Source organism: Prinia subflava, chromosome 3 (assembly GCF_021018805.1).
Source record: "Prinia subflava isolate CZ2003 ecotype Zambia chromosome 3, Cam_Psub_1.2, whole genome shotgun sequence".
In the NCBI taxonomy this organism is placed as follows: domain Eukaryota; kingdom Metazoa; phylum Chordata; class Aves; order Passeriformes; family Cisticolidae; genus Prinia; species Prinia subflava.
In genome coordinates this window covers 72,782,697-72,810,632 of record NC_086249.1, presented here as the reverse complement: position 1 = coordinate 72,810,632, position 27,936 = coordinate 72,782,697, and the positions used below count along the sequence as shown (strand labels likewise).

The following is a 27,936-nucleotide window of genomic DNA, read 5'->3' as shown; positions in this document are numbered from 1 at the left end:
GGCTGAAATTAGGAAGATAAATACTTTTCAAAAAAAAACCATTATAACTCAAGCATCTCATAGATCTATGTGTATTTAAAAACGACTATTAAAGTAACCCATGGAAATTTTCAGCAATTGAAATTAAACTGTCTTTGAAAATTAACAGTTGCACCATCTTGATTGGATTTAATTATCCAGCTAAAGTCACTTTGTAGTATTATAGAATATAAGAATTGTCTGATTCATGGTGCAGAGAATCCAGCTTGAAAATTGGAAACTAATGGGAACGAAAGAGGTGACAGAAATATCTCTTGCTTGGTCTCTTGCAGGGTGTTCTGAGGTCACACAGAAGTGCTGAATTTGGTGATGGAAGTACATTTATTTATGTCAAAATTGCAGGGCTCAAGCCAAAATTGCAGAGCTCAAATAAGTCACCTGAATATATATACATAATATATAAATATAATGAGATGGCTTCCTTCAAAGTGTGAGCCTGTCTTAGAAACCTGTGACACTGATATACTCAGACACTAAAGATTGATCACATTGTCCTGAACGTGGTGTTTTATACCAAGCAGCATACACATAACACTGTAAAAGTACAAATCTTTCGATTTTCATGCACTATTTTGAGATAGAATTATCAAAACTTCTGTATTAGATATTATCTCACATTAACTCAGCCTTCTTTTATTAATGTACCAAGGGAAAAAAAAAAAAAAGAAAAAAAAGAGAAAAAATCAAACTGAGGCTCTCCTTTTATGAGTCAACAATTTTAACATGCTCATACAGAATCCTCATAAAATTAAAGAGCTGTGAACAAGGATGGAAGGAATATGAATAGTTTATGGTTTTTTATTAGTCTAAATTGAGACTCACAAAACTGTGGCAAACACCTTGAACCAGAGGTGAACTGGGTTTTATGTCCTGGGCTGGCGGACGTCATAGAAATGCCCAGGATATCCTGATTTCCAATGTCTGCATTGTGAAGAGCCTATTTATTTGTAAGTGTACACAAAACACTACCTTCAATATCAGTCACTGCTGAATACAATGTGTCATTTACCTTCTCTCTCTGAAAATGAAAGTGCAAGTTTATTTATCAACTAGTAAATCACACAGGAGGGAACAGGAGCTCCCTGTGTGGCTTGATTCCGAAGATTCATCACTGCCATCAGTTTTCCCTACCAGGGGTTTGCTGTCTGCCATGAGATTTTCCTGAAGTAAAAGCCCCGCTGACTGTGAGTAAAGCTACCAGGAAAAGCAGCCTGGCAGAAAGCTTCAATGAAATCTATCAAACAAACACACAGAAAATTACTGACATCATTTCAGTGTTCGTCAAAACCTCTTTCCCAGGGAGAGGCTGAGGGCAGGCCAAGCAGCACCTGCAGAGGGAAACATCAGTGGGGGAATGGAGTCTTGTGCACCAGTGTTGGGACTGGAAAGAAAGAAGGTTTAAAAGAACTATGAAACCACTTGCTGTCAAGGCTCTGAATGAACACACTGCCTTTTCATACAGTGCCTACTCACGTTCCACAAGGTAACATGCTTTCTACTTATTTGCTTTCCTCATTCTATTGGTGGGATGGATTTAAAAGTAGGTTTCTTCAAATATTTACTCCTCTAAAATGTCAAACTGAATCAAAATCACATCCATCACAAATGGTGAATCATTTTTCGCATCAGACATTCAGGCTTGACTCATTTGCCTGCTGCAGGGATATCATCCTTTATTGCTACAGTTCCTATAATGGGAAACAAGCATTCAGTGATTGAGCATGATTGACTGCAAGCTACATGTGAGTCTCTTTTGCAAGCCTAAATTCACTTAACATCTACACCTTTTTCACAGAAGTTCATGTCTATATACAAACATAGGGTGAAAACATTTCTAGAGGTGAACGCTTGAGCACACTTGCTGTCTTATTTGAGCCTTGTGTGGCCTGAAGCAGAATGTGCTAATGCATGCCAACGTGCCAGTAGATATTTCAAACATACTCTGGACACTTGGGCCCAACAGATATGAGCAAGGATGGAAGGTCATTGCATTTAATGTGCTTTTGAGACTGTTAGGATCTTACAGCTGGAAAAGCACCTGGGACTATCCATTCTACTGACAGAGCTGCTTTGTTCTGAAGAATTTCACAGGCAAAAAGAGAGTTGTGACTCACAGGACTCAGTGTTTAGGTCAGAGTTTGCTTGGAAGAAATGAATCAGCTGTAAGACTTACTCATCAAATGCTTCCTATAATTAATTTCATTAATTTACATTTGTAGGGATTCGTAATGCAAATAGTAAGATTGTTACAATTGTACAGTGAATGGAAGTGTGTGTGTTTGTAAGCACAAAAAAAAAAGAGCCAAGTGTTAAGAGAATGCCCTTTATTGACAAACAAAAGACATGTTTAGAGGAAACTGCTCCTGTGTTGTGCATATCAAGGCCACAGCACAGAAGACCGCCAGCAGACGACCATGCACTCTGCCCTCAGGAGGACAACATCTCCAGGTTACAGCACAATACCCATACCATTATTTTTCCTGTTAGCCCAGCCTAAAAATAGGCTATAGACAGAGCCTGTATATATTGACAACAAGAAAAAATGCACTGAGAGCTGCTGAGCAATCTACAAGATCACAGGATGGCAGTGGTTGGAAGGGAGCTCTGTCCAACCCCCTTGCTAACACAGTTTCACCTAGAACAAGTAACACAGGTCACATTCAGACAAATTGTTAATATGTGCAGAGAAGGAGACTGCACAACCACTGTGGCAGATCTGACCATAAACTAGCCTGTCCTTTCTGATCAAGAAGAACCACAGAGACAGGATAAAGACTCAGGGTGCTTATGAGAGTACAGATGTGAGTGTGAGTGAATGAGATTTATGAGGGAGTGATTGTGAGTTGAAAAAATTCAGCTTAGAGATTCTGCACCTAAACCTCACCTCCCTATTCCCAAAGCTCTCACACTGAATTTTGTTACATGGAATACCCTAAACTTTAAGCTATACAAAATAAATCTTAAAAAAAAAAAGAATGTTCTGTGCTTCCATAACCCTATGCAAAGAGAAGAAAATTACCTTTTTTGTTTTCCCATTGAGTACATTTTTGCCATCCACCTTAAAGATGAAAAGCTATTTTAGTTAAATATTAGTGCTGTCATCATTAGCCATGTCTAGCTACATTAGCAACATCTAGAATTTAGCTACATAAAGCAGCATCTACTTGCATTTTGCAGACACTTGGGTTTGACACATTTTTTAAAATATGCATGAGTAAGTGGTATTCCACATTACACCTGTATGATTCCAGGACAACTCCATTAATGTTACTGACTGCACTACACTAAAAGTACATGGCTACTATGCTCTCATCCATTGTTTGGAGTGGGTTTGATATGAGTACAAAACCTTAGAGAGAGCAAATTCTGCATAAAAGTTGAACAAAATGGCATCACCAGCTTGACAGTGCACAGTGAAACAGCAATCTTCAGTGCCTCTGTGGAATAAAAGTCACAGTGGTTTAGGTAAAAATCTAGTTAAGGAAAGATGAAGTGAGAAAATGTAGCATTTTAGACATATAAATATTCATTATGCCACATTCTGATTTAGGAGAAATATTAGTGCATAAATATATATAGGTAGTAGAGAAATCTTTAAACAATTGGAAGTCTCCCAAATAGTGTCTGTGGTAGAAAGAAAAAAATATGCACACAGGACAGTTTTTGAGTTCATAGAGAAATTCACCTAACTTTAAATGTCTCACTCTAACAAAGTCACATTATCAACTCTTTATTGTCAATGGAGAAAAACAGGCACCTCCAGAAGGTGAATTGCCCAGTCCATCTCAGACTGACAGGACTGAATCTCTAGGTATTTATTTCCTTGTCTTGCCTACAGAGGCCTTTTACAGTGACAAACTGAGAAGTAAATGTGCATTTTTTATATGGATGAAGTTATAAAGGTTTCCTCTGTCCTTACAACACAAAACATCCCCCACTAAACACTGTAATATTCCTTCAAGTCTTTAATTTGTTTTCCTCTTAATAAACATGTACACCCTAATGCTGATGCATAATCCATCCCCTGTAACAAAGAACTAAAACATTTTTGTAATACTCATATTTTTAAGCTTTTTTATTGTTTGCCTCTTATCTAAGGTAGTATAGCTCTTCTAAGTCCTACAGAAAAAAATCCCATCCATTATTTTTTTAAGATCTTGGAAAGCAAAACATAAATCAATCTTTATTTGTACTAAATGCTAACAAAACATTCTCCTACATTCCCCTGACATATCCTTACTTATGTTGAAAAGAAAATACACCTTAAAAGAAAAAAAAAAAACTTCATGAAAAAGAAAGTATATTAAGCAAATAATGACTTTACCTATTATCACATGCATGCCAAGTCTTGCCAAATGCCTCACAGTTTGGTAACCAATTCCTTTAGTGCCTCCAGTCACTATAGCAACCTTTCCATTTTGTGTAGGGAAAACTATATGAGAAAAAAGAAACAACACAAGGTTAGTTCACAATAGTAACACAATTAAAAAGTTAAGATGCATTTTAAAGAGTGTACATTTAACAGACCGCTCAAGCCAGGCCAGTAAACAATCTCAGGAGCAAACTCTGTATGGAAATAAAAACTATGGAACATCCACCATTATTTACTGCACCATAATTTTCCAGAATTAACAGTTCATGAAAGACTGAGGTTGACGACACGAAAGGCGAACACCCACTTGAGATATTTTCTCATTTCTATTTGCATGCATTTCATCATCCTGCAGTCATCTGACCTTTAAAATTTCCACCATAACTTTGTTCCTGAGCAGGGTGGCAGCAGTTATGTCAGCTCAGAGGTGGCTTACTCTACGTGTATAGGGTAAAAAATTCAACTGGCAGCATGATACCCTGAAAATTTCTTGAATGACAAAAGACTGGCCTCTGTCAGTAACACAGAGGAAAGATCTCAGTCAAAGGTGAAAATTTCTTGAATGACAAAAGACTGGCCTCTGTCAGTAACACAGAGGAAAGATCTCAGTCAAAGGTGAACCATCAAAAGTACACCAGCTGCATACCCAAGCACTCCACCTTCTGAAAATCACAAGGCCCTGAGCCCCAAAGGAAGGAGGAAGATATTTTCTTGCATAAAAGCCCTCAGCTGCTTTTCCCACCTACACCAGCCCTCTCCCACAGATGCCAGCATCCCCGATACCCACTGTGCTCCTTGACCCACACACAGCCTGGCAGGCAGGGAGAGCCCAAAACTCCCTCTGCTAGAGGGGTGGCTTAGACACAGCCTGTGTCTCCTGCACCCCCAGGAAGCCCTCAGCTTGCCAAGGGAGCCAAGGAGCACCTGGGATGGCCCTTGCAGAGCAGCTGCCATTCCAGCTACAAGCTCCCTCACAAGGTGCAGGGTGCCCAGCACAGCTGCAGGGTGCCCAGCACAGCTGCAGGTTCCATAGCACAGCTGCAGGCTGCACAGCACAGCTGCAGGTTCCACAGCACAGCTGCAGTTTGCACAGCACAGCTGCAGTTTGCACAGCACAGCTGCAGGCTGCACAGCACAGCTGCAGGCTGCACAGCACAGCTGCAGTTTGCACAGCACAGCTGCAGGCTGCACAGCACAGCTGCAGGTTCCACAGCACAGCTGCAGTTTGCACAGCACAGCTGCAGGTTGCACAGCACAGCTGCAGGTTGCACCATGGAGGGAGTCCTGCAGCCAAAGCAGAGCAAAGGCATTGCAATTTAACTCCTTGGGAAAGGCGTGAATTAGATCTCATATCAACTACAATTGTTTAGGGTGGAGAATGCATCACGTGAAGTACCATATGGCTCTTAGGGGACCAAGGTGAATTTCTAATTTGCTGTGGAGTAGAAGCTGTGTATTTGCACAGGAAAAATGGTATTGAATACTTAGTTTTGCTGTCGTGCAGTGTCTGTAGGCAATGCTATAGATAACAAATGTTAAAAAGATGTCAACTTTCATTTATCAAAGGACTTTCTATTTTGATTTCTATGTTTTTAGGGGATTGCTTTGTTGTACAACACCAACTCATATTTTACCTAGTTATGAAACACAGGACTAGCACTGATACAAGCTTCTTTCTTCACAGCAACTTCAAAAAGGATCCACATTTCACCTTTTCTGAAACACAGTTCTGTCCATCGTGATTCAACATGAATTTCTGTTCTCTTCAGGTAACAACTTGGTTCTTCCCATCAAAGAAGATCAGGAATTGTTTGCAGTTCTTTGAAAGTCAACTCCAATTACAGTGATATGCATGCACATAGGTGTCCTGACATATATAATTCAAGCTAAATAAAGCTTCCCCAGGAGCTTTCTTAAGGGGTCTCAACTTGGTTATAAGCAGCCTTGCAATTTCCAAAAATACTTCTAACCATAAACTCTAAACAAAATGCCCACAGGTCCAAATCTCCTCAAGAGAAAATGCATTCTTTTGGGCCTGAGTACCTTCTCCTCCTCGTCTGTCTCCCCATGCCTCCCTTGCTTCCTGGCCTCTCACCACACTGCTGACCTGACATTTGGATTTCACATGTTGCATACAGGTGCTCTCACTCATTTCCATTACTGCACCACTATACTTACCTATGGAATAAGAAGTGACCTTTTAATGAAAAATTTACTTAGAAGAAAATTAATGAAAGAAAAGGAGAAAAAAGAAGTCAGGACTGGGAAAGGGGCAATGACAGAAAGTGAAAATGGAAAGTCAGAAGGGCAAAGCGGTAACAGGTATTGCTGTGATGAAGTGGTTCTTAGCAGAGGACATGATTTAGCAGACGAAAGAAGATGTCCAGTCCTATCCTGTCCATGAAAAGCAAAAGGACATTTTTTTGGTCCTAATGGCCACTTAAAGACTCCACTGTAAAAATGCATTCTGTGAGATCCTATATTACAGAGCTGTTTAAAACAGGCCTGCTTGTAGCAGTAGCTCCAAGGACCTAGGAAAGCAGAAAGGGAGGGAGAAACGAGGGCTGCAGACACACAGATAGGTGCTCATTATCTGTTTTATTTCCAAGAGGTACAGTACACAGCTTCCACATAGCATGGTTTTGAATAGACACAACACTGCATGGCACTGCAACTCAGTCTATCCACTCACTTTAGTCAAAATGGGAAATTCAAAGAGAAAAACTGAAACATTAGGGGAGAGGGACAGGAAGAAAAAAACCTCCTCAATTAATACTTAATTATTAATAATTTTATGTACAGTTTCCATCAATTCAGATATTTTAATGTAAAATGAATATCCATTTAAATGAGACACAGCTAGTATTTATGCCAACAAAAGTGGTCAAGATCAAATACAGGCTCTGTGTGTGAGCCAGGGGTAACCCCAGTGAAAGGCAATTTGTTAATGACCTGTTCTCTCTAGAACCCCAATCTCATGTGGAGTTTCCAGTATACTCAACTTCCAGCGTTAGAACACCATTCCCGTGATGAAACCCAGCATGAAATTTTCAAAGCAGACCTGGGCTCAGCCTGGTTTTCAGCAGATACTGGTTTATTTTGTGTGAGAGGTTGAGCTGAGTGCAGCTGGAGGCAGTGGAGACCCACCAGCTTTGCAATGCCCAGAGAGGTTCCCTCCGGCATTTCTTGCATCTCATTTAAACCACCCCAGTTCTCTCTCCCTCTGCTCATGGTAAGGACATAGATACTCATCTCAAGTTCAGAGGCATAATGCCAGTGATATCTCCGTGGGACATGAGAAAGGTACAGCCCTGTGCTAACGAAATCCCCTGCCAAGCAGTAGCTGCTAATTTCCCTTTGTGTTCAAAGAAACCAGCCTGCAGTCCTTAGGTGCTCCTACATCACACCAGTGTCTGAGAGAAGCTTCTCTCAAGCTGCAGGTTCTGCCTGCATTCCAACGTATTTGGATGACTTAAGCCTGTTTACTTTGGTAGTGGATCACCCTAAAACAGAAAAATAAGGCAGATTTATTATGTCCTGATGTGAAGCTATTGAAAAATTATTCTTTTCCTTTTAAATATACTTTCCTTAATCAGAAATAAATTCCATGTACTGAGATATCCTCACACAAATTCAATACTACAAAGAATGTAAGGCAATTCTGTAATTTTAAAAAATACTAATTTTCAAGGGACTCTAAAACAGGGCTGTCAGGATTCCCCTGCACCTGCCAAGACTACAGAGAAATAAGACAGTCTGCAGACCCATATCAATGACCAGTTCCTGCCAGCAAAATCTCATCTCTGGAGCAGAAAAGTGTAGCCAAATTGAAGTAGCCAAATCAAAATAAAAGCAATAAACTTTCTCTTTTTTTTCAGAAATACACCATGTGAACATGGACAATGCAAACCTCAGAAAAGCCTCCCTTGAGAGTAGCTTGCTTTGGTATTCTGAAACCTTTACAGCACATTGTGCTTGAGGCCCAAGGAAAAAAGAAGAAAAAAGCATTAGAAGTTTATTTAAAGCAAATTGCATCGAATTTTTATGAAGTCTCCTAACTTATTACTCCAGCATCTGCATTGTGGCAGGTTTTGTGTCATATGGACAATAAAATAGAATATCTTTATATTAATTTCCTCACTAACCTTCTTTTTAAAAGGTGGAATTTAGATTGTCTGAATCAGTCACCAGTGCTATCAGGCAAGACTTGAGCACAGCTGAAGGCATCCAAAAAGTTGGTCGTTGTCCACATGGGAGGTGCCATGCTGGGACGTGTCTGCACCTCCTGAACTGGCCACGCAGTTCAGTTTGTGCTGTGGTGGTAGTTGTGCTGGAGAGATCCCTACAGACAAATCCCAGCAGTTCCTTTTTCATTCCTCCTATAACTAAATAATTTACATGCAAATATTAGGCCTAAAGACAACTGGCAGAAACACAGATGGAAAAAATAAAAGGAAAAGAACCAACAATGAATATTTAGTTTCATGTCTGAATAACAAGATGCAAGTTTGAAGCCATTCCTGTAGAGCAACACTGAGTGAGAAAAAGAGGGCAAACTGTAATTTCCAGTCCTTCTCTAACACCACAGGACAAGGCAAAATCAAGTTCTTCTAGATGGATTAAAGAAATCATATAGCTCAGTGAACCACAGAACTATTGAGTATTTTTTCCTATTGCAAAATATTCTAACTCTTTTTCTCTGATTTATACTGTGGCAATGTTGAGATTATAGCTATTAAGCAGATGTAGAAAAATAATTCATTTTCCACTCTGAGAGACCATCAGTAAACTGTTGGGGAACCCATGCAGCTTTTAGCAACAGCCTTTTTTGTGTGCATTACAGAAACATCTCCATAAAATTCTGGTTTGGCAGAAACCAGGCAAACAAGGTCTGGATCCAAACGTCATTCCAAGACTATCCTAACAGAAGACAATTTAGATACTCAAATCCTGACAGATAAGCCAGACAAACTGTGTGTGCCTCAAGCCTGTCCTAAGCCTGTGCAGATGACTTTTCAAATGCAAATTGTCTTCCCAAATTTGCACACCAAAATCTTTTCTGCTGCTGCTGCTTCCAATCACTTTCCTAATGAACATCAATATGCAATCAGGATGGAAGGCCTTCAAGGCTGGAAACCAGGTAGGTGGCAACCAGCCTGACTAGTCCTTCTGCAAGAAGGCATCCTGCTGGTTTCAGCAGCTGGGGCCATCAGGCCTTCTGCTGCTGAATGACTGCCGTGCTCACATGCAGATCCACACGGCCAACAGGCCCAGCATGCCCCCTCCAATGGCTGGAGGCATGGGGTAAGGGAGGCTTATCTGTCCAGGGACAGCATCTGTTTCCAAACACAACTGGAGTTCTGCATCAGAAAGGGGACAAGCCTCCCGGCTTTTGTTAAAAATCATGAGGAAATTGAGGTATCGGAGAGAGGCTGGAGTTACTCATGGGAAGAGAAAGGTGTTGAAGAACCAGAACAGCAGGAGAAACCAAAGCATGGAGATGCATCCCTTGCCCTACAAACTCATAGGTATCTCAAAGTGCTATTAATGGAACAGCAGCAGTCAGATGGCTGTAAGAATTGCAGCAGCCAGGGGAAGACCTAATTTAATAAGGCTCCCACACAGCCACTGACAGGGAATATGACTGGTAAGAACTGCTCCCAAAGCCACAGCAAAACCCTGGCACACATAAGACTAAGTTTCTTGTTTAACCAATGTGCAAGACACACACAGAGCCTGAAATGCTGCATGCCAACGAAACAACAAACAACTCACTCTTAAAAAGTCTGGAAACTCACAGAAGTTCCAGCCGTGTATTTCAGGGGAATGCATGCACAGCCTGTGCCCCACAAAGTGGACTTTTCCACAACACAGCAGAGCTCCCACATAGCAGCAGCAATTTGCCTGGGCTGCCTGAACACCTGGGAACCAACCAGTGCTGTAACTCCAGCCAAGGCACCACGTACCCAGAAAGCCTGGACAAATGGCTAAATTGCAGCAAGGCAGAAAATGACACAAAAGCAGAGCAGTTGGCAGATACACCAACTAGAGAAGCAGAGTGCTCAACCAGCTAAGGAGATAATGTGTATACTCATCCCCTCCTGACATTGTCAACACGGCACCAAGTGACATTTCTTCAGTTAGCAGAAAACATCTGCTGAGCCAGACTAATGATTTTTTTTTTAATTCCAATGAAAACAACTTAAAAAAAAACCCCAACAACAGAACTTAAGGCTGCTCTAAATTTATAACATTTGTTCAGCTTTTTGATAAGCATGCCAGCTTGCTTATAGGGATGAAGTGATAACATTTGCAGGCAAGATGACAAGCCCTTCACAGAAGGCTGAGATACAAGCTCCCAAAATCCATTACAGGACTTGTTACTAGATATCTCATTTACCACATGTGAAACTCATTCTACAAACCAGCAGAACGGTTCATTTTCCTCTTGTTTTTTCAACTCATGAACACTCTGTGAAGCCTGGGGCAACAGGTATTATTAGAGTCCAATATCACAATTTTGGAGAATGAGTATCCACAGCAAGACTTAACTCTAGTAAAAAAAGCCCCCACATATTAGAAAAAAAGTAAGATAAACTGGTACAGTTGTAAGATGAAACTCATGATGCCAGCATTACAGTCCTGAAAGAAATACTTTTTGCTAAAGAAAAACAACAATACCCTAAATAAGGCAGCTGTTCAGAGCAAAAGTTTTTGGCACTCAAAAATACAAGACCTGTAGAAAGAGATCTCTCTAGCAACATTGGGAAGGGGAGTGAAAAGCTACACTAAAAATTACATATGCATCACACACCTATCTGCATTTCTTCTAGTGATTCTTGGAAAGACAGCATAAATGCAGATAAAGGAAGAAGTGTATGTGGAAAGCAGGGTGTGGAAGGGGAAGCAGAAGGAAGTGTTAGACTTTCAAATAAGACACAGGAAAAATGTTTTTTGGACAAGATGAGGTAATTTTCAAGTGTTTCATTCTCCTTTCCCCTCTCTTCACCTTTCCCCCATCTCCAGGCATTTAGGTGAAAGAGATACAGCTCTAAGCAATTTAATACACCTGAATCATAAATCTCTGCATGATGATATTGTCCTCAAAGTCAAAAGAGGACCCCAGTGAGGACACTGGCACTGCTACTTAATGATGCAAATCAACCATGGTTTGGTGGGGTATATCAAGGCACTGATCCACATACTGCTAGAAAAATAAGCTACATCTATTGCCAAAGTAATAAAAAAAAAAAATTTCCTCTCCACTTGCACAAGTATTTTCAGTGCCCTGTTTTCCAGAGAATACAATTGGTGTGTTTGCAAGTGAAGAAGTCCTGCCTGGTTACAAGAGCCAAAGGAAAATGCATTTTTACACTTCTTTTGACTGGACTCTGAGTGCTTTTGTTTTATTTGTCAGACAGGATGCTCAGTAATGTCAGTCCAGGACTCTGGGATGCTGCTAGACTTGGAAGAAGGGCTGCATAAAGAAAAAGATAGTTGGAGTTTTCAAAAATGATATAGATGGTAATTTTCCAAACTGATTTCTGCTGTCTTCACTCTGTCTGTGAAGAACCTCTTCCTCCAGTAAACCCCATGTAGACCTTCTGCACCAGGATCATTGATCATACACATGTATGTTGCCACCTCTTCCCCTAGAAAGAGGAGGATGAGAACGGAGAAAAATTAAGAGGACTTTTAATTTTGGAATTTTTCTTGATATTTCTGAATTGCCTTTCTCTCAGACAATGGGAAATAAGGCTGCATTGAAAAATGGTTTGATGAAGGATATATCTGAGCTTTTTACAATACAAGCTCAGGCTGATTTTGACAGAGATATTAGGAAATTTGATCCCAACAAATACAGAGCTGCCCTAAAGTAAAAAAAAAAAAAGCAAAAGTAGATGAGAGGGTGCAGTTCCCAAGTTGTGAATCTCACTTCTGGCCATGTTTGCCATTCCTGAGTACTTTGTTCCTTTTGCCAAAATTCATCTGAAGATAAGATATTTGATTTTTTTTTTATGAGTGCCAAATAGATAGATTGAATACATACAAATTATATAAACCAGTCAGATGGAAAATACCTCAGTGCAGCATTAAAATCTGCTAAAAATTAATCAGGAATCCAAATTTGCCCACAATCTGCTCTTGGGAGTAAAGTTCCCGACCAAATGTGTAGGAAAAGGAGAGCACTTGATCCCTGTGAGGGGCATGGGGTGATAGAGACGGAATCAAGAGATGGAAAAGTTGCCTTACATCTACAAACACAAATTATATTAATGAAATTATGGCTCTGCAAGCTCCCAACAGTCATCAAGCTATTTCTGCCATCACACACTAGTCCTTGTCTTACATATTCTTGCTATTCCTGACTTAAGCCCATTTGTTGGTTGGTTGGTTGGTTTTTCTGGAGAAACACTAGTCTTAAACATTATTTCAGATAAAGGCTGACAATTTGACAAACTTGTCCAAAAATATCTGGCACCTGACTACCCACTGGCCTTACACCACACATGGCATGTTTTCTCACTGTGCAATCATTTTGTGTTGGGACAGATGCCAACTAGGGACTTGGATGAGGCCTTTGCTTGGAAGGGAGGGCTCTGCTGCCATGGGGCTGGACAGGAGAGGCATGGGGGACTGCGCTGTCCCTGACAAGGCACGGCACTAGCTCAGCTCAGCAGCAGTGATCCATGTGTGAGGAGTCCCAGCCTCAGCCATGAAAGGCACTTCACAGAAATATAACGTTGGGTTTTGTGAAATAAGGGCAGAATGATTGTTGCAATAATATGAAGAAATCCCACAAATTCCTTACACTATACTGAACAGACACAGCCTGCATATGAAAGATTACTGGATTTGTTAAAAATACCAATAATGGAAACACAATGCTAGTTTCAAGAAGAAACTAATCTTCCCTACATATGCATATCTTTAAAGGCTCCATTTACCCATATCATTTTGACATGGGAAAATACTATCACAAGGATAGAGAAGGAGGTTTTTCCATTTGTATTCTCTGCTCTGCTTATCTTTCATTCCTTTTATATATTTACCTATTGAGTCTTGCTCTTTGGCTTTCTTCTCTTTCACTCCAGTCACACTAAAGATAGGGAAGTTATATACAGGTGTATCTTTAAATCAAGAAAAAGCATCTGAATATATTTTGAACAGATTTACTGATGCTTACTCCCATACTCTCTCCCTCTGGGCAAATGTAATTCTGCAATACCTTGGGCAATGTCATTTTATGTAAAACTTCCCAATGCTCTTCAAGTCATGTCATCATGTAATTATACTTTTTTCCTGTTGTGAAATGAGAGATGAAAAAGAGGAGCTTATCCCAGGAGATTTAAATAGTGGTAATGGAAATAGCTCTGCATACTCTAGTAGCTACAGAATGCATTTTCCCATCCTGCAAAAGTTTGAGACATTAGAATTACTTTTTCATTCTCTACCAGGAACTGAAGATTGTCTAGGCTCCAAGATTTCTCAAACAGCTAATGAGTAGATGCAGCTGCATCTGACAATGCCTTACATCCCTCAGGATGTAAAAAATCATTTCAAGTCCTTGCTCTTAGACATACTCCAAGCATACAAAAGCCTTCCCAAGTGCAATTCCCTATTTCCAAGTGCTATATCCCTACAGAGAAAGTTTCATTTTAACCAAACATTTGACATTTAAAGACGTTTTTTCCGTTCACTAAAGACCCAAATAAATGTAGTATTTTTCCAAATCATGTTCAGAAATCCAGCAACTAAAAATTTCCCTGAGATACCTGCAATTTATTATCATACAAAATGTTAAAGAAGAAGCCATAAATAACAAACAAAATGAAATGTGAGTGATCTCAGAAAAGGTCTTCCCTTGGAAAAACCGCATCCCATATATCTCAAAAAACTTGCAGCTATCTGCAAGAAATGTGGCACAGAATTCCTAAGGTTTTAAAATATTATGTCTGTGAAAAATTAGCATTTGGGTTATAGTTTTGACCAAAAACCATGGTAATGGCAGTGAGTTTGAAATGCTGAAGAAAATATGAATCAGCAAAGCATGATGCTACTGTCACTCCATTACAGACTGAGTAAATGTCATGACTGACTGCAGAGCAGAAACCTCATTTCAGAAAACAGTAAATGATGGTTACTTCACAACAAAGAGAGATAGGAAAAGGAAAAGGAAAAGGAAAAGGAAAAGGAAAAGGAAAAGGAAAAGGAAAAGGAAAAAAGGAGAAAAAAGACACAATAAAAAGAAAAGTAAAAGGAAAAGAAAAGGAAAAGAAAAAAGAAGGAAGGAGGAGGAGAAGGAAAAGGAGAAGAAAGAAAGAAAATCAAGACAAGAAAGAAGATCAAGAGAAAAAACAGAAGAGAGAGAAGAAAGAGAAGAAAGAGAAGAAAGAGAAGAAAGAGAAGAAAGAAGAAAGAGAAGAAAGAGAAGAAGGAAAAGAAGGAGAAGGAGAAGAAGGAGAAGAAGAAAAGAACAGCTGCTATTCTTGACTTAATCCCAAATACTGCAGAAATGAATGTAAGCAAGCAAGTCCCCACACCTTTATGGAAGAAAGATTCCATCATAAACCTTCAAGTCTGGAGAACACTTGAAGTGCCCAAAGCTCAGAAAATGTGGAAGGTCAGCTATTCAGCATCTGCTGAAACTCAGAATGCTGAAACCCAGCATTCTGCTGGAGAAACTGCCTGCTCACGCTAGGCCAGAGTGTGCTGGTGAATGGAGCTACATCCAGCTGGTGGCTGGTAATAAGTGAGGTTCCCCAGGGCTCAGTACTGGCATCAGTCCTGTTTAACATCTTTATCAATGGCCTGGATGAAGTGATCGAGTGCACCTTCAGCCAGTTTTTAGATGACACCAAGCTGGGCAGGGGTGTCGAACTGATGGAGGGCAGAAAGGCTCTACACTAGGAGAGCTTGACCAGCTGGATTGATGGACCACGGCAAAAGGTATGAGACTCAATAAGGCCAGCTGCTAGGTCCTGAATTTGGCTCACAACAACTCCATGCAGTGCTACAGGCTGGGGGCAGAGTGGCTGGAAAGCTGCTTAGCAGAAAAAACCTGAGGGTCCTGGTTGACAGCAGCTGAGCAGGAGCCAGTGTGTGCCCAGGTGGCCAAGAAGGCCAATGGCATCCTGGCCTGTACCAGCAATGGCACAGCCAGCAGGACCAGGGCAGGGACTGTGCCCCTGTGCTCAGCACTGCTGAGGACACAGCTTGAATCCTGTGCTCAGTTCTGAGCCCCTCATGACAAGAAAGACACTGGGGCTGGAGCATGTCCAGGGAAGGGCAATGGAGCTGATGGAGGGTCTTGAAACAAGCCTTATGAGGAGCGGCTGAGGCGGCTGGGGGTGTTATCCTGGAGAAAAGGAGGCTCAGGAGTGACATTATTGCTTTCTATAACTACCTGAAAGGCATTTTAGCCAGGAGAGGGTAGATCTTTTCTCCCATGTAATAAGTGACAGGACAAGACGAAATGGCCTTAAGCTGTGCCAGAAGAGGTTTAGATTGGATATTGGGAAAAAATTTCTTCCCTGGACTTGGCAGTGTGGATTAACTGTTGGAATTTTCCTAAATGATTCCATGATTCTATGATTCATCAGCACTTTCATATGCAGAAGCAAAGAGTGATCTCATTACTTATGGTCAGACTGGAAAGACTGATCTACTTATGGCCAAACTGGAAATCCAAACCAAAAGCAAAATATTACTACCTGCATTTTAGCATCTCACCAGAGGAATTAAAAAGACAACAGAAAACAACTTATACTTTGCACTATGACCTATACCTTTCAAAAGACAAAATATTTTAATTTTTATTTTTGCAACAGTATTGACAGTATTATCATATTCCTAGAGAGTACAGGATGTATAGTATTACAGTCCTCAATATCATCTTTACATCTTTTAAGAAGCTTTTACTGTTTGTGAATTCCAACATCTCTTATTCTGACCACATGCTATTAACAGATTGACTTAATCATTCCATCTTGCTCACACACAGGTGGAGAGATACAGCTGGGCAACCAATACATTGGGAAAGTCGATTCTTTATATATTCCCTTACTGTATTATATTATGTTCTGAGAATGTGAGGGGTGTCTGTGTGAAGAAAAAAAAACCACATTGCAAAGATCATTAAGAGTAGTTTAAACTGCATCTCCTCTCTTCCCAGAGACAGAAATGTAATTTCCATATCCCAATCAAGCTTAAGAGCATCCAGCTGAAGGTCACATTCAGCTCTGCCTCTTCCAGCCAACAAAAATGCTCTGCTGCCACTCAAACAGTCCCCTCTGCTTCCCATGGCTTCAGGGTGACAGTATTTCCATCAAATAAGTAAGCAGAAGTCACGAGTTGGTATACAGAATCTAAAAAGTAATTGAAAGTTTCTGGAGTAGTTCAATTCAAACCACTGCAATCACTTGTGAACTGAAGTGCTTGTTATCATATACAAAGCTCTAGTAATTAGAATCAGGAAGAGAGGTACAAGGTGATTAGAGAATATTGGGAAAAATCCAGTTGACAGGAAACATAGCACATAAACCAATCAGTACTAAAAATTTCCCTGAGATACCTGCAATTTATTATCATACAAAATGTTAAAAAGCACATTTCCATATTATTAAAAATTTTTGAAGCGACTAATGATCAGAAGCCATTACAGCATTGACATTAATGTGAGATTAACCTCAGATGCTACTGACTTAATAAAAACACGGGAAATTGCCTCAACGTTCCTTTCTCTCCCTCTCTGACCTGTGTCAAACCCACTCTGCCACATGTGCCTTGTCACATCCTTCAAACCCCCTCTGGCCAGCACATTTATTTCTTCATCTGGCCACACCTGGTGAAGAGTCAGGGCAGTGCCAGAAGCTGTCTGGATTGTCCCTCCTAGAGGTGCCTGCCTGTCCCTCGGTGTAGGGCCCAAAGCAGTGGCCCCAAGGAAAGCGAGGCTCTCGTGGCCTGTGTGGAGGCAGAACAAGCCAGTGAGGTGAGTGTCCACATCTGCACAGCCCAGAGGGGCTGCCCCTGCACAGCAGTGCCCGAGCTTGATGGCCCAGCTGCACCAGGCTGCCCAGCCTCTGCTGCCACATGCCACCTTCCCAGGGCCATCGCCCAACCTCCAGCAGCAAAAGTCCATGATGGAAAAGAACTTTGTGGGTTTTTTCTGTTTATGACTTCTTTTAAAAGATAGTTTACTGAAGGTTCCTGAGCCTCTGCATGGAGCTCAATTTCATACTCAAAATTACTTAAAAATCAGTTCTAACTTGGAATGAGAAAGTACAAAGAGCATGCAAGACTTCAAGACAGCTGCAATATTTTTGTTCCAAATATGGAATTTTATTCATTTTTTTCTTTTTTGACAACACAAGCAGGTCAGGGGTTTCATATGGAGTATGAATGTGCAACTACAGAAAGGTCTAGACTACACGACATAAAATTTCCTACTTCTCTCATAACAGTCCTTTACTTGGAAAAAACTGATTTCTTTTCAGAATCCTCTTTCTCAATGCATGCTAGAATGATCTCAAACTCATGGATTTTCTTTCAATTTTTATCTTTCATGTTCCTCATAAAATATGCACTGAAGTTTTCACAGGAAAACAACTACTTTGCAATAAAGACAGCTAATTGTTTTGAAAGATTTTTTTTTAATTAGATGTTTTTATTCTTCAGTGAAAAACTTAATTTTGAATGAAATTTTATAGCCCATTAATCTAGTGCAGGTTCACAAAATTTAGGGAATTAGTTAACTTAGAAGAACGGCTACTGTGTATGCTCTACAATTGCTCTTCATTGAAATTGTCAAAGATTTTTAATATGAAGTTACCACACAGATTAAAAGCTGTTAAAGTATGTCTCCATTTAAGAAGCCCTCATTCCAGTGTCATTATCTGCTATTAATATTTCAATTAGAGAGCGTCACATGCTCCTCTGAAGAAATGCGCAACTACTCACAAAACAAGTCCCATTATTGATAATGCTCCAGGAGTATGACACAAATATCCCACATTTAATTACCTTCTATAAATATCTTGCAAAAATTTTAAGATATTAGCTCCTTTCACGTAGAAATATGCATTTGTGTTGACAAACACCTTCCAACCATTCTGCGTCTAAGAAGGGAGGTGACAGCTACAGGAATTATGCTAGCCCTTCTCCAGAGCCACCTTACAACCTCACTCTTCAACCAGGTGTTCAAACAGGCTGATACATTACAGTGCATCTTGTCAGTCCTGCTCAGGACATCAGCCAGAACTACCAGCAATTTTCAGGCTTCAGTGGTAGGATGAACAGGCTTCATGCCTGCTTGTTTTTCCACCTGACCAGAGGATTTAGCTCAAATATTATGGCTCTGCAACAGACAATTTGGTGTGAAATATTTCTCAAGGCATAACCCCTTTCTCCTTTCTGAGAATAAAAAAAACCCAACAAAACACTTCAATTACTATAACAGATCTTACAGTCCTATTTTCATAATGCCAAGCTGTTAATCCATTTCCAGTAAAGCTGATACCTGGAGCTACCTCTCAAAGGATGGACCTTGTCTAGCCAGGTAACAGGACCAGATAAAATGGCCTGACATTTTGCCAGGGGAAGTTTAAATTACATGTTAGGAATATTGCATTGTGCATGTAGGAATACATATTACATATCAGTTTCTTCACTGAAATGGTGAATGCATTGAACAGGATGCCCAGAGAAGTGTTCAAAAAACATGAGGATGTGGCACTCAGAGACATGGTTTGCTGGTGAATATGGTGGTGCTGCATTAATGTTTGGACTTGATGATCTTGTAGGTCTCTTCCAACCTAAATTATCCTATGATTCCAAGCCAATAAACAGCACTTCTGTTCCACCTCACACTAAACAGCAAAAAGTTATAGCTGTGTTTAATTTCTGTTGGGTGTTAAATAATTAAAATAATTTGAATGAAGCTTTCTTTCCAAGAAGCATAAAGGAATTTTGCAATTTAAACATATCAAGGGGAGGGAAAAAAAAAAAAAAAAAAAAAAAAGAGCTTGAGGAAAATAAAAGCCCAAGAGCTTGCACTGGCTTGTTTGGCAGCTCTCTGCTGTTTCCAGTACTTTTCTCTCTAGGCCTTTTTCCATAAATATACAAGGCACTTTAAACACATGTGTTACACTGTGCACTGACTTCTAGGTGATTTGAAGGATATGATCCTCAAATGCAATTTCTAAAATGCAATTTCTATTCCACACTCCAGCCTTATATCTCCATCAGCCCCCTGTAGCACACAGTGTAAACAGCCAGTCCACTCACACTCGGTTCTCTGGTGAGGCTTTGCCACCAGTTAGCACCTCTCCCAGGAAAAAATGCTGGTGATACAGAATGTAAAAGGTGAACAGTTCCTTGCAAGAAGAAAAAGATGAGCCCCTGCCAACTCTGCAACTACTGCCAACCAGCAGCTACTTCAGACCTTGCGTCAGCATTTCTTTTGATATGGCACTTGAAGCTTTGCAACTATCCATACAGAAAGTGTATGTATCCATACAGAAAGTGCTGAGGGTCACACCACCTTCATCTCAGCCACAGTACTACTTCCCTGCCAAGGCATTCTAAGACATGGCCAACATGTCTGTGTCCTCATGCAGTCTGTGACCAGTGCTGCTGTCCCAGCAAAAGCCCAAACCCTGCTACAGGCAGTTACCAGCATTCCCTGTTTCACTTGGGGAAACAGAAAGCATTATCTAACTGAATAAGATGTTCTGCAAGTGCTGCACTGCTAATTTTGTGGTAACTTTACAGGGGAGGGCTTTGCCCAGCATGGAGTACACCAGCACAGCCAGCCCCATGCAGATTTATTCCAGGGGGGAGAGAAGTGTTCAAGTTAAAAAACAGTCGTTGCAGTCAAACCTGAGGCACATGGGAGCACTTTCAGAACAGAGGGACATCCAGAACAACTCCCCAGGATGATGTCACCTACACTCCTTCCACAGCAGTGACATTTCTCTAGGGAGCATGGGCACTTTGCCAGCCCTTTATTTACTCAGCCCTTTTTGTACTTGCAAGTATCAGGGACTGGGAAGGAAGAAGAGATCTCAGTATCTCCCCTTCCAAGCCACCATGGGCTAAGCCAGAGGACCATGCTGCAAAGCCATTTTGACACAGACCCTGATGCCTTTGCAAGGAATCAGTGATGCGTGCAGAGAGGCTGCTGGCAGAACAGCCATACACGATGCCCACTGAGCCACCCAGCCTCAGTCCCTGTCCCCACAGCCCTCAGCAAAACCACAGCCAGACCGAACTTGCAAAGATGACTTTGTTCTTTACAGCAAAGGGTGGCAGCTTGGAAGAATATGGACTGAAAAAAATTGTATTACATTGCTAAATTGCAATAATTTTCTGTATACATATGTGGATATGTATACATTTTTTCTTCTTTAGGGAAGAAAACAAATACTTTGATAACTGGATTAGAAGACTGGGAAAACAATCATGGTTTTCACTTGTGCCTCACTAGAATACTTTATGACTAGTATTAATTAGTAAATATTGAGAAAAAAATAAATCACTCTAAAAATTGATATGAAAGAGATGGACAGAAGATACAGTTAATAGCAGAAATCCCAATAAAGGTCATTATATTAGAGCATAAACTAATAAGTCCATATGCCACTGCAGTACAACCTTAACAGGGCCATGCTCAAGCTGAAATCCAGGCCTCAACATTGCCCATCTATTTTGTTGTCTTACATCCTCTTTCTTGTATCTTCAAATATCCCTTTCCTTCTTGGAGTGCTACATGACTACACATAATGTCTTTAATACATTGACTCCACAAAAGGAACCCATGAGGACCACAGGAAGAATACATGCCTACAACCCAGTGCAAAGAACTCACCTGCTAGGCACTACTAATGGCAGCGTTTGCAGCTCTTGACACTTGCTTCTGACTCAAATTAGTTGCTCTTCAAATATCTGTACTATATAATTAGGAAGTACAGCATCATCGAGAGAACATGGATTTTGCATTTCTTGACCTTTTTCCTAGTAATTTTCAGCAGACTATTTAATGTTAAAATGATACACCTTGACATGTGGTGATTCCATTTAGGAATGCACAAGTGAAAGTGGCATATATAGGCAGTGGTATTAATTAGCATGAAAACACTCCAGCCAGCAGACTAGGTGATATCTGGATGACTTTATTCATTAACAAGATTTTATTTTGGAAAAATATGTCCAAGAAGTCCTTGTACCTCAGCTATAAGAAGCGTTTCACAGCACAAATGTCCCATTTCCAGTTACTGAGGTTATAACCAATAGCCAGAAAGACAAATACTGCTCTGCAGACACTCTGTTTACTGGGATGCATTCAGTAAAATTTGCAAGGTCATCACTGTGTCAGTCCTGGTCTGCAGAAAGTGTAGGGCCAGTAACATTTTGTTTAAGTCTTTTCATTTTGTGCAATTCTTAGACTGTTGCAGACTTTATAAGACATTTGCAGTGATACCACTGAACTTTTTTTTAAAGAATGAGGTCTGACTCCAACTCCTCTGTAATTTCCTTAGTCAGGACTGGTTGACATGCTTGTTAAAAATTACTGTTATACAGAACTATCTGTTTCTGTTTTAAAAATAACCTTCCTAGAACAGAGTACACCTTGTGGGTTGGCTTTGTAAGGAACACGGCCTTGGGGCCCTAATCAGCAGTTTCAGTACAAATGGCTAACACGGAGCATCCCGACTCCTGCTGCAGCACATCACACCTGGGCAGCTGGAGCTGGCAAACCAACCCTTGCCTGCAGCATAGCAGATTAAAAACTTAATCCCAAATTCACTGAACACTCATAGGGTTCATTAACTTCCGTCCCTGGTTTGTACACAAGAGAAACACCAGCATGAGATGTGAGGTAAGGACATGGCAGAGCTTTGCTTTGATTTGGTGTGACTTCCTTTCCTCACCCCAGTGAAGTTCACATCAGTTCACATCTGCACTCAGTGAAGAGCTTACCAGGTGTTTACTTACATCAGCCAGCTTACCAATGTGTCAATAAGAAAAAAATTACTTACATCAACCATATGACCAGTGTTACCAATGTGTCAACAAGAAAAACAAAACTTACATCAACCGCGTTACCAGTGTTACCAATGTGTCAAGGAAAAAAAAAAAAAGTTTCAACTGTTCCCTTGATCTCCTTCTTCAGAAATAAGTTCAATGCATTTTTTTTTTGGTCCAATTTTCCTTTTCTTCTTTACCTCTCCAGGATAACTTAAAATATTGAGCAAGGTTAGCAATCACGGTTAGGCATTCCCTCACACAGCAAATGTCCATGTCCCAGAATGTACATTCTGACAGAAAACAGGCACACAAAAAAAAGCAGAAGTGTATCAGAGCCAAGCACTCTGACTAAGCTTAATATATCTCAGAGGATGTAGGGTAGGATGGGGGATGTCATTTTCTTGCCCAGTGAATGTTCTGTGAAGTATCACAGCTCTCCTGGCACAGCAGAAATACAAGGAAATGAAAACAAATGTCATTATTGTATTACAAAACTATTTCACTTTCTTTTTCCTTAAAAGCAATCCTGACGTGAAGCAAAACTCGCCTGCTTTTTTGACTATCTGCTTTGGGAGCCACAGTTCTCAAATATTTTCTTTCCTTGCTGGCAATTTGCCCACTTGAAACTTGCTACATTCCACCACATCTGCAGCTTTAATGCAGTAATTCATGCAGTATGATAAAGCCACAAACACCAAATCACTGTCTCTAATGACATCTGTAATTTAGAAACTTTGAGGATGAAATGCTTGAAACTGGCAGGCGACAGCTTCTGCAAACACCAAGAGAGGACTGCATGTGTGTGTATATGTAACATTTTTACTCTTAACTGCAGGAATATTGATCCCTGCTCTGTCTGTAAGGCAAGGAACATAATCTTAGTGACAATGGATATTGAAGTATTTCCTAAGAATGCATTTGTTCAATGCATTAAATGTTTTACCACAACTGAGTTGAATCAAGAATCACACATCAGTGCCCATGGAACTTCAACACTACTCCAGCACTACGCAAGGGAGCTCCAAGTAAAGCATTTGTGGAGGGCCAGTACCTACTTGGTCCAAGAAAACTGACTTACTACTTAGCTGCTACAAAAATATCTCTAAAAATAACATCATGCGGTTTATGACTACTTCTACCTGCCTTCTGGCCATGCAAAATGTTAGAAGGCTGCTTCAGCACTCACTAAACCAAACAAGACTTCTAGTTGTGCAATTTGTCCTACACAGGCAGTCTCATGATGGAGTCCACACAAGGTCCTAAGTGACTCAGGACCTTCATCCACCCAGCTACCCTGTCAGTAAAGCTCTTACATTCCTCAGCTGAGTTTCTACAACCTTCAGTGCCTTCCTCTGAAGTGTGGCTGAGTGGAATTTGGTTAAAAACTCTTTTTATGATGTAAAGGAATAATTACATTTTCTAGCTCATTTTCTTGAGTTGCAGCATCTCACCATTAGCACTAGAGATGCTAAAGCTAACAGAGTTTGCTCCATCACCGAAACAAGATCTTATGCCAAATAGCCCCAAAACTGCAGAGATTAAGAGACTGCAGAAGTTCAAATTTGCACAACCAGCCATTGTCTGGCAGAGTGCTGCCTTGAAGATCACATATGCTTTGCAAAGACAACATCTGCCCATTGTTAGACTTAAATGCACAGACGGAATCCATCACTTGGCTCTGAAATCTATCACTGATTCAGCTGCATGAGCAAAAAGCAAACACCCAACCTTCCACCAACAATAGTGTACCCCCACTTGCCTCTTTCCTTTGTTCTACATGAACAAAGGAGCGTAAGTTCCTGTTTGCTGAAGAAGGAAGATCCATGCAATAGAAATGCTTATTCACACTTGCTGAAACTGTTGATGTTATGCTTGTTATGACTAAATCATCGAAATTGAAAGATCTCACAAGCAGAATAATGACTAAGTAAAAGAGGGTTCTTCTTTCACTTGTACCCTCACTGAAATACCATGGGTCTGATTCCATATTGCTACGACACACAAAATGGTAAGGTAAGGGCACAAAATGAGGTGCTTACATTTAAGCTTTTTACTCAAAATTTTACGTAAAAATGTAAATATTTACACTTCACATTTTCCAATATTTGGGCAAAATGCGATTACAATTGCCTCTTTCAACAACAGAATAATTAAGCCTTCCAGATTATGGATTGTGGGGCCAAATATTTCTCTTACTTTTCAAGTTCACATACATTTGGAACCTGAAGTATTCTGATATTTTTAGACATCCAATTCTATGGATACTAACCTTTGAAGCACAATGGAAGACAAAATGGACACATGTAAAAGAAAAAGTTGTGGTTTGCAATTACAGCCCATCCCAAAATATCATTATTTAAAAGATATTAAGAGAAACACTTGTGATGCCAGCATTTTTAGAGGGTCTGACGGCAGAGCATGCAAATTGGATTGCTTTTGGAGATAAGGTCCCTAAATCTGTATTTAGACACCTAAATCAAGGAGTTGGTGCGTAGACTCTGCAGATTCCATTTAAGGCTACATTTTGTATAATTTTAATCTTAGCCTAATGTGGGACTGACATGCAGAATAACAAGACGGAGGCAAGAGGTCTGCGGTGAAAAGCTAATCCCCAAAAAGAGGATGAGCCTCTTTATTTCTTTCATTTTTATACATTTGTGGGTCTGGTTGTGGATTAGCTGCTGGGGTTACTACCCCTGCACCCCACTGGCCAGACCAGCTGTCAACCAACATTATTTTCAGGCTAGAAATATGTAAACAAAGGACAGTGAACAGAAACAAGAAGGTTTGTTTATGTTCCAAGGTGTGAGAACCTGAAAAACTGCTCCTAATATTGTGCAGAAACTAAAGAACTGACTCCGTCTTACGTACAACGCATAAGGCTTAGAAAAACTCAGAAAAACCAGGGTGACAGCCTAAATATAAAATGAATGAATCATTTTGTAGTCCTGGTGTTTGCAAACTTATCATCCAGCAGAGTCACATTCTGCACAGTCTTCCTCCAGGGGTGGCCAATCAGCCCAGGGAAGAAGCAGAATCACAGCAAAAGCCCTGGCCCATCCACTTCCTCCAGGCATGTGCAGACCAGAAAGCAGCCCCAGCAACACAAAAACACAGGGAAAACACTCTGGAGGAATCTGTTTTTCCCTCTGCGGAGCACAGCAACTTTCCTAAACAGCCTAGAGAAAAAGGCAGAAGTGCAGCCAACAGATCAACTCTGCGGACGGAGCTGATCCCCTCACTGCAGGGAAGAGCTGTCTCTGGGATAAAAGAAGAATGTTATCTTCCATCAGTTCCAGCATACATTGCCAAAAAAGGCACAAAAAGCATATTGCAATGGTCTTAACAATTGACAAATAGTTTCATGTATTATCTCTGAATTTATCTCTCCAAAAAGAACTGTGAAATCTTTTGTTCACAGAAATTGTGAACATTGATGAAGGGTAGGTGGGGTGCTGTGGGCAGAGCATGTGCAAGGTGGTTTGTCTGCAAGACTACAGCAGAACTTGTTCATGTGAGCACTTTGGGCCCACTTGGGCATTGAGTCATACCTTCAGCTACAACATGCACAAGGCTGTGCTTTTCTCACTTCATTTCTGAGCAGGTAGGTACACAGGAATCTCTGAGCAGCAATGCCAGTCTCACATTAGCAACACCATGGGGTAAATGCCGTGTTATCCTCAACCCACTGCTCCTGCAAACCAGGCAGCAAATCATGAACAGTGCAGGTGAACTTCTGCCTGCATTCACCAATGCTTGAAAACATGCAGGTCACATTCTCCTATTCTTACACTTGGAATACAAGAGGCACACATCAAATAAGACAGCAAAGAGCAGCACCAACATACTTGCTGCCTGCACAGGAAATAAAATGGGGCTTAGAGTGAAGGACTAGAAGAGATACATGCTCCCCTCATCCACAAGACTGGCTTTCTCACCACAGCACTCACTCCCTTGGGACCAGGCAGATTTATGATCAGTGGGAAGTTCTTGGACTGCATGTGAATGTTTATCCATGTAGATCAATGTGTCAAAATATCATCCAGAAACAGTCCTTTCAGCCCACACTCCCACAGGCTGGAGGCCAGGTCAGAGTAAGAGCTTCAATCTCCCTTCTTCTCCAATACCTCATTAATGAGAACTCCTCCCTGGCCATTTGGGAGTGCAGTTCTTTGAAGTTAACAGAGCTCATTGCCAGCAGCATGTGAACACCAAAATGTGTGTAAAACAATTGTTTTACAGAGTTCTAAAATGTCAGACTACAGGAAGGTTAGTTATTTAGCATTTTTTAAATGCTATCAGGATTTTGGACAGGAGTTGGAGACTCTTGACAAAATTTCAGCATTTTCCCTAGATGGATGCACTTCCTATCTGTTCCCATAAGTAAAGCAATTGCATTTTCATATTTGTTATTAAATTCCTTCTGTTCATGTAAATTCTGCTGTGTGCTCAAGAAACTTTTATTTGGTGCCAAACCACTGAGTGCATCCCAGAGCACAAACTCACACCAAATTCCACTATCACCCATAACACAGAACTGTGCATTGCTTGCAAAAGCGCTTTATTTTTCTCTCACACCCACATCAGAAGGTCATGTTTGAGAAGATGAAGTTTCCCCTTGGAGACTGCATTCACAACATGGGACGGGATGTTTCTGGCATGAGCTCTCCTGATGCTGAGTTGCCATCTTGTTATGACTGCAAATTCCTATCACTGTAAACCTCACTGATGACTCATGAGGAAAAAAGCAAACAAAAAAGCAAACAAAAAAGCAAAAAGAAAGGGAGAATGAAACCCTTTCAAGTGCAGTATCTGTAAAGACACAGTGATACACAAAATATTTCAAATTTAAAAGCAAAGCACTATCCACTGGAGAAAGAAAAAAGGAATTTTTCATTCCTAACTGCAAGCATTTGGGGACAATGAACAGACAGAATATTGTATGTAATCAAAGAAACTGCCTTTTAAAAAATTACCTTATTCTGCATTGTATGGGGAAGCGCTGCTGAACATGACATCATGCACATGCAACTATAGACAAATAGTCATATTTTCAGTGAATTAAGCAAAACAAATGGATTCATTTTCTACAGATATATCTAAATTATGAGGCTATCACAAGCATTTATGGATGCATTTCAATGATCTTCTGCATAAGCGTGTTAAAATAAAGACAACATTTCTCACTTACTTCAAATGAAACTATCCCCTCCTGTCTCATACTTACAAGCAGGACTGCCCTACTGCTTCTGATAGCTGAATCTTGGTGTACCTCTAGTCATTGCCTTTATTCCAGGAAAACCACGGTAAATGTTACCCCCAAAATACCTATCAAAAAAGGAACTGAAGCTTTACTGTCTATGTAAAATATTTATTTCAATGTCACAGAATGCTCTTTTCTGTGTCAGTATTAAACATGTAACTGAATAATCACAAAATTTCCCAGGCACAGCTTCAGCCTAGAGCACAAACAAGTATCTTGTCCATTTTTACCTTAA

At 40.5% G+C, this 27,936-nt stretch overlaps 1 protein-coding gene across 2 annotated transcripts in view; it reads right to left on the bottom strand.

The window, feature by feature from the left end:
• The window catches only part of DHRSX (dehydrogenase/reductase X-linked), a 165,086-nt gene that overhangs the window by 122,802 nt on the left and 14,348 nt on the right, over window positions 1–27,936 (bottom strand). For both annotated transcript variants that reach the window (XM_063392439.1, XM_063392440.1), the window contains one exon: window positions 4,364–4,471. In XM_063392439.1, coding sequence (XP_063248509.1) covers window positions 4,364–4,471 — 108 coding nt within the window. The remainder of the gene's footprint in view (window positions 1–4,363; window positions 4,472–27,936) is intronic.